General features: G+C 27.9%; 1 protein-coding gene across 1 annotated transcript in view; it reads left to right on the forward strand.

Annotated features, from left to right (window-relative positions):
* The window catches only part of LOC145268216 (clustered mitochondria protein homolog), a 138,885-nt gene that overhangs the window by 81,666 nt on the left and 40,393 nt on the right, over positions 1 to 16,826 (forward strand). Inside the window, exons 15-27 of the mRNA XM_080123518.1 lie at positions 322 to 362; positions 1,018 to 1,072; positions 2,619 to 2,697; positions 3,501 to 3,606; positions 4,173 to 4,275; positions 6,566 to 6,677; positions 7,777 to 7,842; positions 8,251 to 8,312; positions 10,365 to 10,442; positions 12,185 to 12,255; positions 12,716 to 12,788; positions 14,286 to 14,447; positions 15,807 to 15,867. Of these exons, the coding sequence (XP_079979644.1) occupies positions 322 to 362; positions 1,018 to 1,072; positions 2,619 to 2,697; positions 3,501 to 3,606; positions 4,173 to 4,275; positions 6,566 to 6,677; positions 7,777 to 7,842; positions 8,251 to 8,312; positions 10,365 to 10,442; positions 12,185 to 12,255; positions 12,716 to 12,788; positions 14,286 to 14,447; positions 15,807 to 15,867 (1,069 nt within the window). The remainder of the gene's footprint in view (positions 1 to 321; positions 363 to 1,017; positions 1,073 to 2,618; positions 2,698 to 3,500; positions 3,607 to 4,172; positions 4,276 to 6,565; positions 6,678 to 7,776; positions 7,843 to 8,250; positions 8,313 to 10,364; positions 10,443 to 12,184; positions 12,256 to 12,715; positions 12,789 to 14,285; positions 14,448 to 15,806; positions 15,868 to 16,826) is intronic.

The following is a 16,826-nucleotide window of genomic DNA, read 5'->3' on the forward strand; positions in this document are numbered from 1 at the left end:
TGAGAATGGCTTCCCAGGAATTGAAGGTGAAGTTCATCATCAGTTTAACTATCAAGTGTGTTAACATAGCATGTAATCAGTTCAGGACAAGCCTTAGCAGTGCATGTGCAATAGTTATTCAAATGTTATTCATATACAGAATTTGTACTGTATATGATCTTGAGATACGTGTCTTTCGAAATATATTAATATTAATAACTGTTAACATCCAAGTTATTGTATTTTTAAATTACCATTGCTAAGCCTCTCAAAGCATAAATTGATACTCTAATTATTGGTATGTTAGTGAATTTTAAAACCTATTTATTTTATTTTTTCCAGCTAAAAAAAACTGCTGCTTCACTTAAAGTTCAACCTCACAAGTAAGATATTATTTTATTTCTGCCTCATCTTATCTTTTTCTCAAATTTAATATTTTTATATATAATTTTATATTTTCAAATTCTTGACTAACAGAATTTCTCTAAATCTCTATAAAAACTGGTTTCCAAATAAAGTCTACTTTTCATTTCAACTAATCAAATATTCATTTTTATTTGATTCTATATTCAAATGTTTTTATGTTTCTGAAATTTTTTAAATAAGTAATTTGGATTTTTATCTTTTTTGTGATTTTCACAATTTTTTGGATGATTTAATCTACGACCGTCTTCTTGTGTATTTTTTAAAGCTTGGAAATCTAGTCAAACTTGAAAACCTTTACTTTATTCAATGGGGGCAGGGAAGGGATGCTAATTCCATTAGCCATGACCCGGCAATAAAATTAAACATTTGTACTAGGTCATGACTGAGAGAACAAGAACAATCTACTGCCATGTATTAAATAAATACTCCAATTTTAAATTCCAATTAAGTTCTCATGGCAACTAAACTAAACTAATCTAGAGTTGAATGTGGCCAGGGGTTACATCAGTGAAAACATTTGAATAGTTTGAATAATACAAATTATTTATTTTTTTATTTAAAAACAATGCTTTCTTATTAGTTATTTATCTATCTGTATATTTTTTTTAACAGAGTAATAAATTCAAAAGATGAAGAAATAGAACTGTACTCTTCTGTGGAATGTAAGGTAAGATGTTAATGTCTGATGATTTGGTAAATTTTACAGTTTAGACATTTTTACATAAACAAAATTATTAAACACTTCATATTTTAAATTGTTTCATCTTTCATGGTATACAAAATTAAAATCTTTTTAATTATTCTGTTGCTTAAAAAAATTATATATTTTTTGTATATTTAGCAAAATATTAAAAAACAAATATAAAAAAAATCTCTATGTATGTTCCTGTTATGGAATGAAGTTCCCATTAAAAGAAAAATCGCTTAATTTGATCAAGTATTTTTTATAGAGGAAAGTCAGATTTTAGCAAAATTCTTCACGTGGCAGACATCCTGGTAAATTCAGCTATGAAGGGGGAGGGGCAGGGGAAATAAATCCATCTAATTCTTCAAGTTTGTCAAACTGCACATGAAGTTCTAGTAATTTTATTAATTAATTCTAGAACGATTTTTTGAAAGAATTAAAAACACAGGAAGGAATATCTAAAATTATTCAAAATATAAAAATAATCTCATCAAATGTTGGCAAACTTCAAGAATTAGATAGTTATCTCCCCTGGCACTCTCCTTTTAAAAAAAAAACTAATTGATCAAATAAAATTTTTTTTCGTTTTTTTTATAACTTCATTCCATACATCAGAGATTTTTCTTTATCCTACTTTTAATATCTTTGCTAAACTGATAAGTGCCTACTTTTTTTTAAAGTAAGCTACTTCTTAGAACTTCTAGAAATACAATTGGAAGTATATTAAATGTTTGCGCGTCACAATTTTTTTTTTTTTTTTTAAAGACATAGTCAATTATATTTGAAAATACATAGAATAAAACAATAAATACTGGTCCAGATGGGTTTAAAAGCAATGTTCATTTCTGCACATGTGTAGTGACTCCTATGAGGCTTAAGTAAATTGCCAACTCATTGAATTCACTATCTTCTTTGCTTTAATGGTTAGTGAGGAAGACTAATTACACTACATTTTCAAGTTCGATCACATCTCTCTCTCTCTCTCTCTCTCTCTCTCTCTCTCTCTCTCTCTTTTTGTCCCTGGGCCAATATTTTCCACCAGGGCAAAAGTTAATTACCAACTCATTGAATTCACTATCCTCTTTGGCCTAATGGTTAGTGTGGAAAACTAATTACCCACCTCTCTCTCTTTTTTTTTTTTATTTTAACCACGTGGAAGCCATTCTTAATATCGCTTCGTCCTTGTGCCAATATCCTCCACCCAGGCAACAGAGTTCATTGAAATGCATGTTAAAACATGTAATCCACATATTTTCATTTATTTATCTTTTCAACACGTCTTATCTTCAGGTCTGCATCAGAATGCTATTGCAAGTATTTTTAAATATAATTAACTTAATTTCCTTAGAAAAAATAACTGAAAATCAAACATTTGTTAATAGGCATCCAGTCGTGTTTCTCAGCTACTCTATGAAGTGACTTGTAGTAGTGGCTCATGAACAATTTAGTAAAAATATTATTTAAATTAAATAATGAATATATACTTGTATTTTAAAGATCTTTTTTTAAAAATGAATTTATATTGCAGGGAATTGTGGGTAATGATCAACGTCATTATGTGCTTGACCTTTTGCGGACATTCCCTCCAGATGTTAACTTCCTGCCAGGTGAGATATTTTTTATATTTCAAAACAATTGGGTTAAGTAGACCATTCCTGTACTTCTGTCTTGCCAAGACAATTGGGTTTCTCCTTTCGCAGTTTTCATAGATTGTTGAAGTTGACGTTGTGGTGGGTAGGGAACAGAAATGGTGAATGGTAAAATTAAAACCCAAAATTCATACCTCCCAATAAAATCATTAAAAGAATCCATCGAGATACAAGCTTGGAGTGTGAGGAAAAAATACTGAATTTTATTAACACGAATAATAAAATACAAGAAATCGATCAATAACAAGCAACTTAAATAATATTATAGACTTTTTTTGAAACTTGTCTACAGTTTAATCATAAACTATATCTGGTGAGACCCCAATTTGTGAGCTTTCATGACTTCCTAATGCAGGCAACCTTAGAGTTGATACCCATTGTCTCTTGTAACTGAAAGGAGGCCTTATACACTAGTTATTTTTATTGTGCAGGTGAGAGGTTAGCTGGGTTTGTATACACTTGTTTCATTGTAGATCTGAAGTTGATGTCATGCTAAAAATTTTGGTGATTATGAACATATTTATATGCTACATCCCTATGTACAGAAAACATGTCAATACTTCTGAAACTATCAAAGATGTTATACTTTTTTATTCTGTATATTGGGCACTTTCTAACACTATCCTTATATCACGTATGGGCACCCTTGTGTATACTTGCCCTTTTTTTTTCACACACACACACATACATACTTCAAAATAATTCTTTATGATTGAAAAATGACTAGTATTTATTGTATATCTTATGCTTTATTTTCAAAGTTGCTGAGAATGAATTAGGAAAGGAAGTGAGAAGTTTTGATTTCCCTCGCAGTCATAGACATAAATTAGCTTGTTTACGTCAAGAACTAATTGAAGCTTTCACAGAGTGAGTATCATTTACATTTTTTAATTAACATTGCAATTATCGATTAAATTTTTTTTTAAATCTTATAATTATAACTTTCTTTTTGAAATGGCTTTAAATAGCTGATCTAATAATGTGTGTTTCTTGTTAAATTCTCCAAAATTCAAAGAAGCAAATTTATTGATATTTAACCTTACAACTGATCATCTCTCCAAATAACATGTACTAGAATTGTTTCCATTCTTTCCTTATTTTTATTGTAAATGGTAACAAGCTTTTAACCATGCAAAACTACTTCAATGATTGTTCTTGGCTAAGAGGAAAATATAGTATCTGTTCCTCAGTTATTAAAGGAAAAATCCTTCTAGAGCAAAAAAATTTTTTTGTTTCAATCCAGGGTGTCTCTTTTGGGAACAGGGTTTTTCTCAGATTAAAAACAAACCTTCTGTCTAGCACTCCTCTCATGAGGAGGTAAGTAAATCGAGATTGTTTGTCTTCTTTGGAGAATATTAACTAGATGTTAGGAATATCTTCATAACATATCAAATTGTAAATTGAATGTGAACTTCTTTGTTTATTCTGTTTAGAAACCGATATATGATGTATGTACGAAGTGCGGCCCTCCAATTCCAATCACTTCGACTGAAGACACAACCGAAAGACAAAAAAGAAAAAACAGAAGATAAACAAGTGAGTCCATCTTGAAATTGAACACCAAAAAAAAGAAAATCAGTTGTATTCATAATTTCACAACTCATTTCCTCAGTTTTCATTTGTCCTTCTTCAGATGCCTTATGTTGGATTCTTGAATCTTTATGGAAGTTTGAAACCAAATTATTATTAGAGTTATTCAACTACACTATTTTACATCTGCTACCACAAACATTCTTGTCCATTCTTTTAATGTGACAAAAACCAACAGTCTCTTGTTTTCGACACATCTCTCTATATTCTCCAGATTTAATCTTCCTCTGAAGTCATAAGATCTAAGCCTGTAGATTCACATTGCACAGTCATCATATCGTTTTTCTCAATGCCATACATATCCTCAACCCTCACTAACTAGGTTTCACTACTATACATCTTCACACCATGCTTGATAGACTGTTCTGCCCATATTAGATCAGGTATGATTCACTTTCCAGCAAATGATATTCAATATTATAAATTAGACACCACGAAAAATACTTTTTCTTTATTTTTTATTGGTAACTAGCAGTTCAGCCCAGCTTTGCTTGGCCCTATGTACTGGTCATAACTTTATGTGCATATGTATATTTATATATTAAAAAAGTTTGACTCAGGTCCAGGTAACCTAAATTTAAAATTTCAAGTGTTTAGACCAAAAATTGACAACTCTTAGCAGCCAAAATTTTGCCCAAAAACTGATTAAAAAGCTTGCTGCATGTCTGAATACCCTTTATGTAAAATTTCAAATGTTTAGACCCAAAATTGGCTGAATAGTTTTGCTAGAGACTGTAACAGTCAGGTCTTTTGAACTTTGACTCCTTGGCAGCCAAATTTTCGGCCAAAAACTGATTAAAAAGCTTGCCCTATCTGAATACACTTTATGTAAAAATTCAAATGTTTCAACCAAAAATTGGCCAATTAATTTGGTAGAGACTGCAGAGGTCAAATTTTTAAAAACGTTGACTCCAATTTTAACTGCTTAATATTTATTGTTTTGGGCTCAAATCAAATTAAAAAGTTTGATCCATGTCCAAGTAACCTACATCTAAAATTTCAAGTGTTTAGACCCAAAATTAGCGGAGGAGTTTGGTAAAGTTTTCAAAGTTCAAATTGTTGAACTTTGACCCCTTGACAGCCAAATTTCTGACCAAAAACTGATTAAAAAGATTTTCCCAAATCTCAATACCCCTTATGTCAAATCTCGAGTCTGTAGACTGAAAATTGACATAGTAGTTTGGTAGGGAAATGTACACACACAGACGATTTCACTTTTATAGATATATAGGTTATATACTTATCGTTATATTAATAAAATTGACTGTCTTTCATATCTTCCATATTTTATTTCCTAATTATTACATATTTAAATTAAAGGCAAAAGCATAAAATTAATTTTTGAATCCTATTTAAATAAAAATCAATTAGGAAATTAAATCCGTCAGAATGCACTTCTTGAATCTTTTTATAGTTTAAAAAAAATTAATTTATTACTTGATAATCATTTTAAATTTGAAAGCATTTAAACTTCCAAATAGAAAGTCATTTAAACTGGCTTTAAGATCTCCAAGATCAAAAGTTTTGGAAACTATTACTTTTTTATACAAAATGCAATTTCATGAGCTTTGTTGTTCTCATTAGTCGCAAACTAACAGTGCAACTTATTGTCGGTGACTAAGGCAATACTATCACTTTTGATACCTCCAAAAGCTTTGGCCACCAGACAAGACATTTTTTTGTCATTATTTGCTTCTAGTCTTTTAGTGTTGATAAAATATTGTCAGTTTTGTGATTAAAGTATTTTATGGCAATCATTTGATTCACATGTTTTCACCTTCATGAATGAAGGTGAAAACATGTGAATCAAATGACATTTTATTAAAAAATAAAAATTATGTCCAACATTACCTTAAGAAAATTAGTTTTATAATAAATTGATTGAATTAATAATTTAATAACCAAACAATACCGTGATAATTAAATTTAACTTTTTAAATCTTATTTTGTACACAAAAAATAAAACTTGCAGCCTATTTACAGAATTTTACATTGTTTCATTTGAAGACGCAAATATGAGTCACTGAGTACACTTGTTTTTAGTTGAGAATTGTGACTTTTTCATTTCACCTTCAACTTTTTTCTTTTTTTTTTTTTTCACTTTATGGACTCATCACGGTTTGAAAAATTTTCAGTGAAAATATGTAACCTTTTCTTTATAAAGTGAATATGAAATGCTAATTAGACATCTTTTCAATTCTTTTTATCTATTTATTCAAAATTCTTCAATTTTTAGACGAATGGATTTACAAACTCTGATATTTCAACTGTTGTTAAACCTGAGGACATTGCCACTGATGAAGCCAAAAAAATTGTTGAAGCACTAACAGGAACAGACAGTGAAACATGTAAGTCTCTATTTTTTATTCTTCCACACATTATAATCAATCTATAATAGTTTATAACTTAATTAACTCTACCTGCCTGGCATTGACTGTGATGCAGTTAAGTCATTTTTTAATTTTTTTTGCACATCTTAAGACAGACAACTTCATTGATTTCCAAAAATTTATTTTTAGGTAATTATCTAAAAATGTTCTTTTATTAACAGTCATTATGGCTGAACTAAGTAGTTTTAAAAAATAAATTCTAGCTCAGGTTTTATTTCAATAACAGTACAACAATTACAAATGAAAAGCAAAGATTTGTCAGCTTAAGTACTGTTTGGGTTTGACTTTAAAAATATGAGAAGATAACTTTGCTAGATATTTATGCTTATAAAATATTGATTTTTGATAAGTAACCTGATAGGATAGAAAGTTCAATTTAGTCATTAAATGATAAAAGTACAAATCTGCAAATTTTAGAGTTGCAGCCATCAATGCGGGCAGTTTTTGTTTGTGATATATCAAAAGTTTCATTTAAGTATAACGTTAATTTTGCCAGTTTGGAAATTTAACCTTTCCACTTTTTTAACAATATCTATGCCTTCTTGAAATTTGTCAAAAACATCTACAATCAAACCAGATTATCGTAGCAGTGGCAAAGAATTGAAATATCTGTTGGTGCTGGGACAAACATAAGCCATGATCCAGCTTGGCATCTTTTATTTTGAAATTCTTGTTAGAAAATTTCTCATCATAGATACACTTTCCTTCAATGCTCTTATATTTACTGAATTCATAATCTCTTTAAGATATCAATTATGAAAACTAGATCCCTTGAGGAAAGATTAAATTTGTTTATATACTAATTTCATAGATAAAACCTCAAAAAATAACTGAGATATAATTTAAATTTAAAAAATATTTCACTTTTTACGTGTTTTTCTAGCATTAATAATAATTAAGCAAAAGTTTTAGCATTAGAAGTAGATAATTTTTTTCATTTTTTTTTAAACTCTTGAATAAGTCAAAGAATGAATTAAGTCTGTATTTAATTTTTGTTTTTTCATTTATAAATGAACATGGTTATTCTTTCTGTTTTTAATTTAATTCTTTTATACAGTAGCTGAAAATGGTAAAGAAATAATGAAGAAAGCTGCTACATCTGTTGGGTCCCTTGCTGACACAGGTGGATATAGATATTTATGTATTTTTTAACATTAAGTTAAACATACTGGATATGATTTAAAAATGGAATGTGTTTAGATAATTTTATTAAAAATAACTCATTTGGTAAACTTTGGTTAATCTTTGTTTATGATTTTACTAACAATTCTTTGTCAGTAGAATATGTAATGTTCTTTCTTTATATATATATGTATGTGTATATGTATATGTATATATATATATATATATATATATATAATATATATATATATATATATATATATATAATATATATATAATATGATCACTGAATTATTTAATTTATATTATTTTCATTAATGAAAAAGTCTTCTAGTATTGAATTTGGTTTTAAGCATATTTTTGAATAATGTATTTAAAAAAAAATCTGACTTCATGTCTTTTGTTATAGAGTTCCTGATTGCCTTTAATCCTGATGTCTACCAACCACATGTAAAACATGCTAATCCTGAGGTTCGTAAATTTAAAATAAAAATCTGCTACATTCGCTTTAATGTTTGTTTTATATGTTGGCATTTGTTGGATGACTTTTATAAATTACCAAGAAATGTATCTTAGGCCAAGTCTTGATGTCTAAAATTCATCCTTATCACTTCCTTCTATGTTCTGATTGGCATTTCCTTGCCGATTGACCCTGATACCTCAACTGTTTTACATCTACCAACTCAAAAACTCTGATCCATTTTTTTTTTAGGTCTTCTGTTCTATACACCTCTCCCTATACTGCTCACACATTGCACATCCATTATATATTATTTCTCTTCATGCAACACATGTCCTCAATCCTAGCTGTCCTGGTTTCAGTTTCATACATTTTTCATCTGATTCATCTCTTGGTCAACATTCTTGAAATTATTTATATGAATTTCTTTTACTTTATATTCTTGTTTAACTCGTGGATATGATTTTAAATAATATTTTTAACCTTTATAGCTTTGTCTTTTCCATAATTAAGTTTTCTTAAGTTAATGAGTCACCACTTATCAAGGCCGAAAACCATTCATGGGTAAATCTTAATGAGATTAATTGTCAGTTAAAAGATAAAAAATATTCTGATGATGAATAGAATGGACAAAATTTTGGTTACTTGTGCAGAATTTGAACTAGGTGTAACTAACTGGCCACTTGGCTTTGCTTGGAACATGGCATCAACTGCCTTTATTAAAGCAAAACAACGCTACTCGATGAAAATACTGGAGAAAACATTTAAATATAATAAAATCACCAGAAAACAATTTCTGTTTTATTCTTGTAACAAATTTATTTCAAGTGAAAAAAATAAAAAAGTTATATATCTGATATATAAAAGTTATATATGTCTGCTTGAAAATATAGAGACAGACAATCTCCTCTGAAACTAAAAGTTGTAAAGTGGCACTAGCGGCCTCAAAAGATTGGATTTTTTACCGACTGTTCATTTGTGGTAACATCGCTAGCTTTGAATGCTACAGTTTTGCTTTTGGTTTTGATTTTAGCTGATGGCACCTAAATACTTATTTTTACTTTTGAAATCACGACATTATAATAATAATTACAAAATTTGGACAAACTAGAATATCATATTTAAGCATATTTTATGACCAGGCAAAGCCAGTCCTCCTCCCGCTGCTACAAATATATATATATATATATATTCTTTTTTTAACCAAATTTTTTTTTTGTCAAACAAAACTAATAAGAAAACCATTTTTTGTGTGTTTTTCATAAAGTTTTTACAAAGGACTTTTTTATGTGTTTTTTAAGTATTATTATTTTTTTTTTTTTCATTTTTTTCTTTGTTCTTGTAATTAATGCAAACTTTTTTCTTGTTTTTTTTCTTTTCATAAGCATTTTCCCCCCCCTGTGAGTAGCCGATTTAAAAAAAAAATTAGATTAAATTAAGACAGTCGGGATGTCCCCTTAGGATTAAGTAGACTTTTCTACGGTTGCATCAGATGATGTTAAAATGAAGTGAAAAGAAATAGTGGATATGGAAAAAACTTTGCCAACCCAACTGGGTAGCTTTCTGATATATGGTTCAAGATGATGGAGAGAAAAAGATCATTACCAAATTTGTGTGTGTGTGTGTGTCCCCACACCTAAACTCGAAAAGATAACTGTTGGGAAGCTGGTGTCGAGTTTTTTTTTAGTTTTTTTTTTTTTATTCCTTCCAAAATTTTTCCCAAAGATCGTCTGCTCATTTGCCGCACATTGATTGGAGTCTTAAGTCAGATTACTGTCAAACCTGAGTGCATGACGTCATATTCCTAGCAAAGTGGAGTGAACGGTTAGTTATGTCTGGTTCAAATTCTGAAAAAGTACCAAAATTTTAACTCTTAAGGCTTATGGTAAGTATTAGTTAATATTGGATTAGGAAAGCAGTCCTATAGTAATGTTACACAGATGGGAAGTTTTCGAAAAAAGTATGTAGAAAATGAGAATTAGTTGCATTTTTAATTCTTATATTTTTCATTTAAGAGGAACTTAATTAGAAAGTTCTTCAAACAATTTTTTATTTTTTTTCAGAGTGAACAGTTTCAGAAAGAAAAGCAATTAGTGAAAGATGCAGCTGAGTTCCTTGTACTTCACCAAATACCAACATTTGTAAGTATTTCATTCAAATATATCATCCAATGTTCTTTAAAATATTGTAACTTTAACCCAGCCTTACCTGGGATCGAATAAATTCATTTTTATTATTTGTTTGCAATTTTTTTCAATTTGTACAGGCAAATAAATAATTTTAAGGTAGACAACTCTTTTTATACTCTTCAGTTTTAAATTGGAGTTATTTCCCTTGCTGCTTTTTTTCGTTCAGTTAAATATCTGAACAGGACTACATAATTTAAAAAGTAAATTGCAGTGAGATATTATTTTAGTACCAAAAACATGATGTAAGAAGTATCAAATAAAAATTTGATTATAACCAAAGTTTGATATGTCGACTTAAATGCTACCTAAATTTAAATACCTCACAAAATATTATATGCAAGATATTTTTAAGCATGAGATATATATGCATTACATGTATATCATCTCTTGCTATTGCTCTGTGTGAATGGGAAATCCCTTTGTACTTCCAGCTCTTAACCATATATTACCATTTTTATACTGTTCTGTAATCTTCAAATTTTCATTTCCCATTTTTTTTTTTTATGTCATCCTTTTACTCTTCCTTCCTTATGTTACTTCTCATCTCATTAGCTCTTCCTCCTATCTAAAACATTCTGTATCCATTTATAATATATAATATTAACATTATCAATCAATTTAACAGGTCTTTTTTTTTTCTTTTGTGCATGTTTTATGATTACAATGAATTTTTTAAAATTGAATATTCATTTTCTATTAATTTAAATCACAAATGTATTAGTGTGAAATAATAAAAAATATCTTAAAATGTAATTCCCTGCCTTCTTTTTAAGTGATGAGGGGATACGTTTCAATAGAAATAGTACAATAAGACATCATGGTGTGCAACCCTGGATATCTTTACTCATTCAGATATAAAAGTATTCATAAAATGGGCATAAATGCAATTTAATCTTGTGCAATATAAATGTGAATTTATATTTATATAAACTTTCAGTAATGAATTGGATTTTTTTGTGTCAATGTTCGTGCATTGTACATCTTTTCTTCTTTTTTATTCCTTCTTTAATTTTGGCGCTTTTTTCTTTTCCTTTTCATCTTTATTTACATCATTTATTTATTAATGTCATCCTTTACTCTTTCTATTATGCTGCTAATACTATTATCTATTCCCCTTCTCTCACAATTTACATTTTATTTTCTCTTCCTTTCACCATCTAAATAAAAAAAAAACATATCCAAAAGGGCATTTTGATATACAATTCCAAAATGAATCCTGCTGTTTGCTTCTTTTATGCCAAAAATAAAACATTTTAAAATGTACCAAATAATTCTTGACATGTTGGATTACCATTGATATTGTTGACATTTTTTTTTCTCTTTTTTTATTCTCTCCTTCGTTTTCTTTATTTGTCATTTATTTTACACCATTCTCTTGTTCACTTACACTGCTGCTACTACTACTACTACTACTATTCCTTTTCTTGCCATTTCTTCTCTCATTATCATCCTTTACCATCTAAAACAGTCTAAAAATAACAAGTAAAATAATTATTGTTAATATAATCATTCTGAATTTGTGCTCAGTTTCTTTATATTATTAATATTCTCATTACAAAGTATTAATATTTAATTGTAAACATAAAAAAGAGAATGGTTGTTCATGCTTAAAACTGAACATGAATAACTAAATTGTGTATGCTACTATTTTTTATTAAAGAGTTTATTTAATGAATTGAAATATTTATTTTCAGGTTAATGACTGCTTAGACCACAGTTCTTCTGTGATTGATGGTCAATCTTTGACAGATGCAATGCATGTTCGGTAAACAATTTTATTAATTAAATAATGAACCATTTGATCTCCAGCCTCCAACTCATAATACCATAATACATTTTTAAAAAATATTTTTTATAATCAATCTTTAATTGGGTGCCAATAAAGTGAGATTAAATGAAATAAATTTATAGTATTTAACCTACTTGATGGGACACCCAACATATCCCGGGAATCACTGAGGATCCTTGTACACTCCTCAAAGTTTGAAATTTCTTGCTTATATTTTTGTTACTTTTAAAAAAAAATTATGACTTTTAAGTTATAAATAAAGTAAGATGTATTTTTTATGTTCAGCATAAATGCCGACTCCATAATAATATACTTTTTTATCAAAATGAAATATACTCCTCCTCCAAATATCCTAAATGATGTAGGAACTAACATTTTTAATCTTCTTTGTATTTGGAAAATGATTTCTTTTAATCTAATTTTTTTCCTATTTCAGTGGAATAAATATCCGATATTTGGGTTTTGTAGCCGACATGTTTTCTAAGTATCCACAAATTTCCTATCTTTATGTAAGTATATTTAATATCTTTACATATTATTTAAATGTTCTGCCATTTTGTAACTGTGCAAAAAAAAACATAATTAGTTGATAAATAAGTACAAATTATTAAAACAGTAGTTTTTAAAGTAAACATTAAGGTATAAGTTTTTAAAAAAAGCAAAACACATTCAAATCTCATAAGTCTAAATGATTTCTTAACTGAATATGTGTTTTTATAGATTTAAAACAAATTAATTATAACATGCTAACCTTAAACACTAAAATATTTTTAACATAAATTATTTTTAGTTAAGTGACCAATTTTATTGATTATCTGCAGCAAGAAAGATATAAAGAGTATAAGTTTAAGTGAATTTTTGCTTAAAAAATAATTTCTAATGTTAGTAAAATCATACATAAATTCATCATAGTTACTTACTCTTTCATGCAAATACTAAGTTGGGGTTTTTTTTCCAGAAAATTCCAAATATTTTTCTTCCTACTAGCTATAAAGCGGTAAAAGTGAGGTTAAAGTTGGAACTGACATACTCGGTTAGTGCTGTAACAGTTAAAAAAAAACATTAATTTGCATTGTTCTACTCTTTTGATAGATCATAACAAATTAAAAAAATATTTGCTATTGTATGTGAAATTAATTTCACCCAACCATCAGTTAGTATGCTGGTTATGTTGAGGGTCTGTATTTACTGCCTCTTTGTGGTTGTTTTATAAGGTAGGAAAAATTCAGCTCACAAAAAGGACCCACTTTGGATTGAGACAAAAAAAAATTACCCCAAAAGATTTCTTCTTGAAATAAAGACAAAATAGATACTACACATTGAGCTTTGGTTGTGAAGCTCATCTCTTGATGCTATTTTTTAGAAGATATACTGAATATATCTTCACATAATTTTTTTATTCATGCATATTCTGTTTATTTATTTATTTATTTATTTATATACTGTTTGTATATGTATTTTATTTATATATATTTTTTATTTATATTCTGTGTATATATATATATATTTTTTCTGAGAAGAGATTGCTTCGGTGTCTATACCAGGAAATAAAGGCAGGATTGCTTCTAATTTTTTAAGGCCGGAGTTAGCTTTTGTGTAATGGTATCTCACAATCACATTTGACCTTGTGTTTAATCTCCTCTTAAAGAGTTAAAAAAATATAATTTTTATTTAAGTAATGAAATCAAAAGTATGTAGTGTTTACCTTATATATATGCAATGGTAAACTTCAATCTAATATAAATACCAGTATTTATATATAGATAATTTAATCCCAACCGAATAAAAAAGCTCAATATGCAATAGAGAGTAAAGCTTATCTCTGATGAGAAGAATAACAAGAATAGCATTCTTTGAAACTCCGCGGAATAAGGACTTTGTAAATTGTTTTTTGGAGCATTCAGTCGAACAATAAATTTTGATTGTAAAGTTCAACTTAGTTTTAATTTTCTTATATATATATATTGCTAAGATTTTGTAATTAAAAATGATGTTATTTATTACAGACAATAGCTGTAACAGAACTTGTATGTCTGGCTGCCAAACATAGTTACAAGATGTACATGCAAGGTGTTGCCCAGATGCATTTAACATCTGCCATTAGTCATTTTCTGAATTGCTTTTTGGGATCGTTCCAATCACCCAGTGCTCAAGTTGCTATTGAAGATGTAAGTAAATAAAGAAAACTTTTTTATTTCTCATCATTCAAAAACATTTGCTTGCAGATAGTTTACACACACACCCATACACATCTGTATATGTAGACACAACAATTAATATCTACTTTGTTATTTAAATACTGATAAAGCAATTAATAATTGAACAATAAATTTATATAAATACTATTCTTATTCTATAAGTTGTCGCATAATTTAAAAGTAAAGAAAAATGTGTATTCATAATATTTCACATTTAAAACAAATTTAAATTGATCTTTGTCCTTAATCTGAAGTATTAAAATTCATTTGAATAGGAAAATAAATCACATATTCAAGAACATTTTCACTGAGTGTGTGTGATAGTTTCTTCTCCCATACATTTGGAAAATACTGCTATAATTAATTTTTTTACTCTGTATGAATTTTTATTCAGGTTTCTAAGGACATTATTGGTATACTTATGATTAAACCTACTGTAAAACTGCAGTAAAGTCTTAAACTAAACCCATTTTATTGATTTATCATTTATCGTATCTAATAAATTAAATATGTTGGATTTTCCAAATTAAGCATAAAAAGCAAGGCATCTCAGAAATAGATATTTGATTCTGGCTTGATTGATTTATGGAAATTTTTGGTCTTTGTTTAGATTTTTAAAACAAGAAATTCCAATGGCTTTCATTGATTACATATTTTATCAAACCCAAATAATTTTCCAGTAACAGAAACTTAGATTCACTGTTTGTTACTAGTGATACATTCAAAATAGCATTAATTTTACATGAGCAAATAAACCAATAAAAATGTGCTTTTCTAGTCATTTATTTGATTAAATTTATGAACATTTTATATTCATGATGGTAGATGAAGTCAAAGCCTAAATTCAGAGTAAGATAGCCATCTTGAATCATCCATGAACGATTACTTTGTCATTGATATAAATGTTCAGAAACTAAAATATCGTGAAGCTACATTTAATTATGAAAAAGAATTAATATGCACTCTTTTATAAAATGCAATTCTCTTTCGATAAGGTATTATTTTTCTACTGCCAGAACATGGTTGCATTATGCACATGGTTGTGTACAATTTTAGGAACTTTACTTTCTCTGTTTATGGAAAATTAACACTGGAGTATTTAATAATTCATATAAGATATAAACTTGCCAAAACTGATTGCATAAGTTGTCTGGATATCCATTATGCTAATCACATCCTCAAACTTTTTTTTTACTTTAACAGCATTGATAGTTTTAGGACAACAATATTAATTCTTTCTGAATAGATTTTGAGGGAATTAAATTTAATTTTAAAATGATTTCTAAATTATTTCGTTTTAATATTCAATTTTTACTCATTTCTTTATAGCTTCAAAGAAATACCAAAAAACGAAACAAAAGAAAAAACAAAGGAATTCTTTATGTCCCAGGTATTTTTTGTTTTTTTAATTCTTGTTTTTCATAATCATTAAAATGGTTATTTGTTTGTAGGTGGTTAAACCTGTTATATTTTGTTTAATAATTCAGTCTTTATGAATTTATCTTGAATTTATTCTTGACAAAAATGCAGTGAAAATAATTTCCTTGATATATAAATTCATTGTGAAATGTATAAATTATAAACCCTAAGTCTAATCCCTCCTCTCTCTCTTTCTCTCTACTGTAGAGCAAAATATGTTTTTATCATCAATTTTGGTTTGCTTTAATATTTCTCTAGTCTGCCAAGTTTGAAGAAACTATCGGATTGTTAATTCGATTCTGGTAGTAGAAACATATGTAACAAAGCAAACTAAAAAAAAAATGGTAATAAAAATGTGTGTATGTATATATATATATATATATATATATATATGTTAGTGATGGGATGATTCCAATATTTTTTCTGATTCTGATACAATTACTACTTCCAACACTTTAAAATTTCTAAATATGTACATATATATATATATATATATATATATATATACATTTAATTTCTTAAATGTAGAAATACACTTATGGAGATGATCTATATAGGTTTTAGTTTTACTAGTAGTTTTAAATCAATAAATATTTATCATTTCATCATTTAATATGAGACATGAAACATTCAGTTTTAACCAAAAACAAATAGAACAATGAAAAAGAATAATTTTTTGGCATCAGAAAATAGGCACAAATTTTTCCAATACCAATTAGGATACCCTCAAAAGTTCTGATTTTTTTCAGTTTCCGATTCCAATTAATAATTCCAACACACACACACACACACACACACACACACACACACACACACACATATATTGTGTGTGTGTGTGCGTTGGAATGATTAATTTATATATATATATATAATATATATTTATATATATAAGTGCTTAATTGTAATAAAAAAAACTGTATGTGTTCTATT

This window comes from Euprymna scolopes, chromosome 43 (assembly GCF_053919585.1).
Source record: "Euprymna scolopes isolate OS-2025 chromosome 43, ASM5391958v1, whole genome shotgun sequence".
NCBI classification, from domain to species: Eukaryota; Metazoa; Mollusca; class Cephalopoda; order Sepiida; family Sepiolidae; genus Euprymna; species Euprymna scolopes.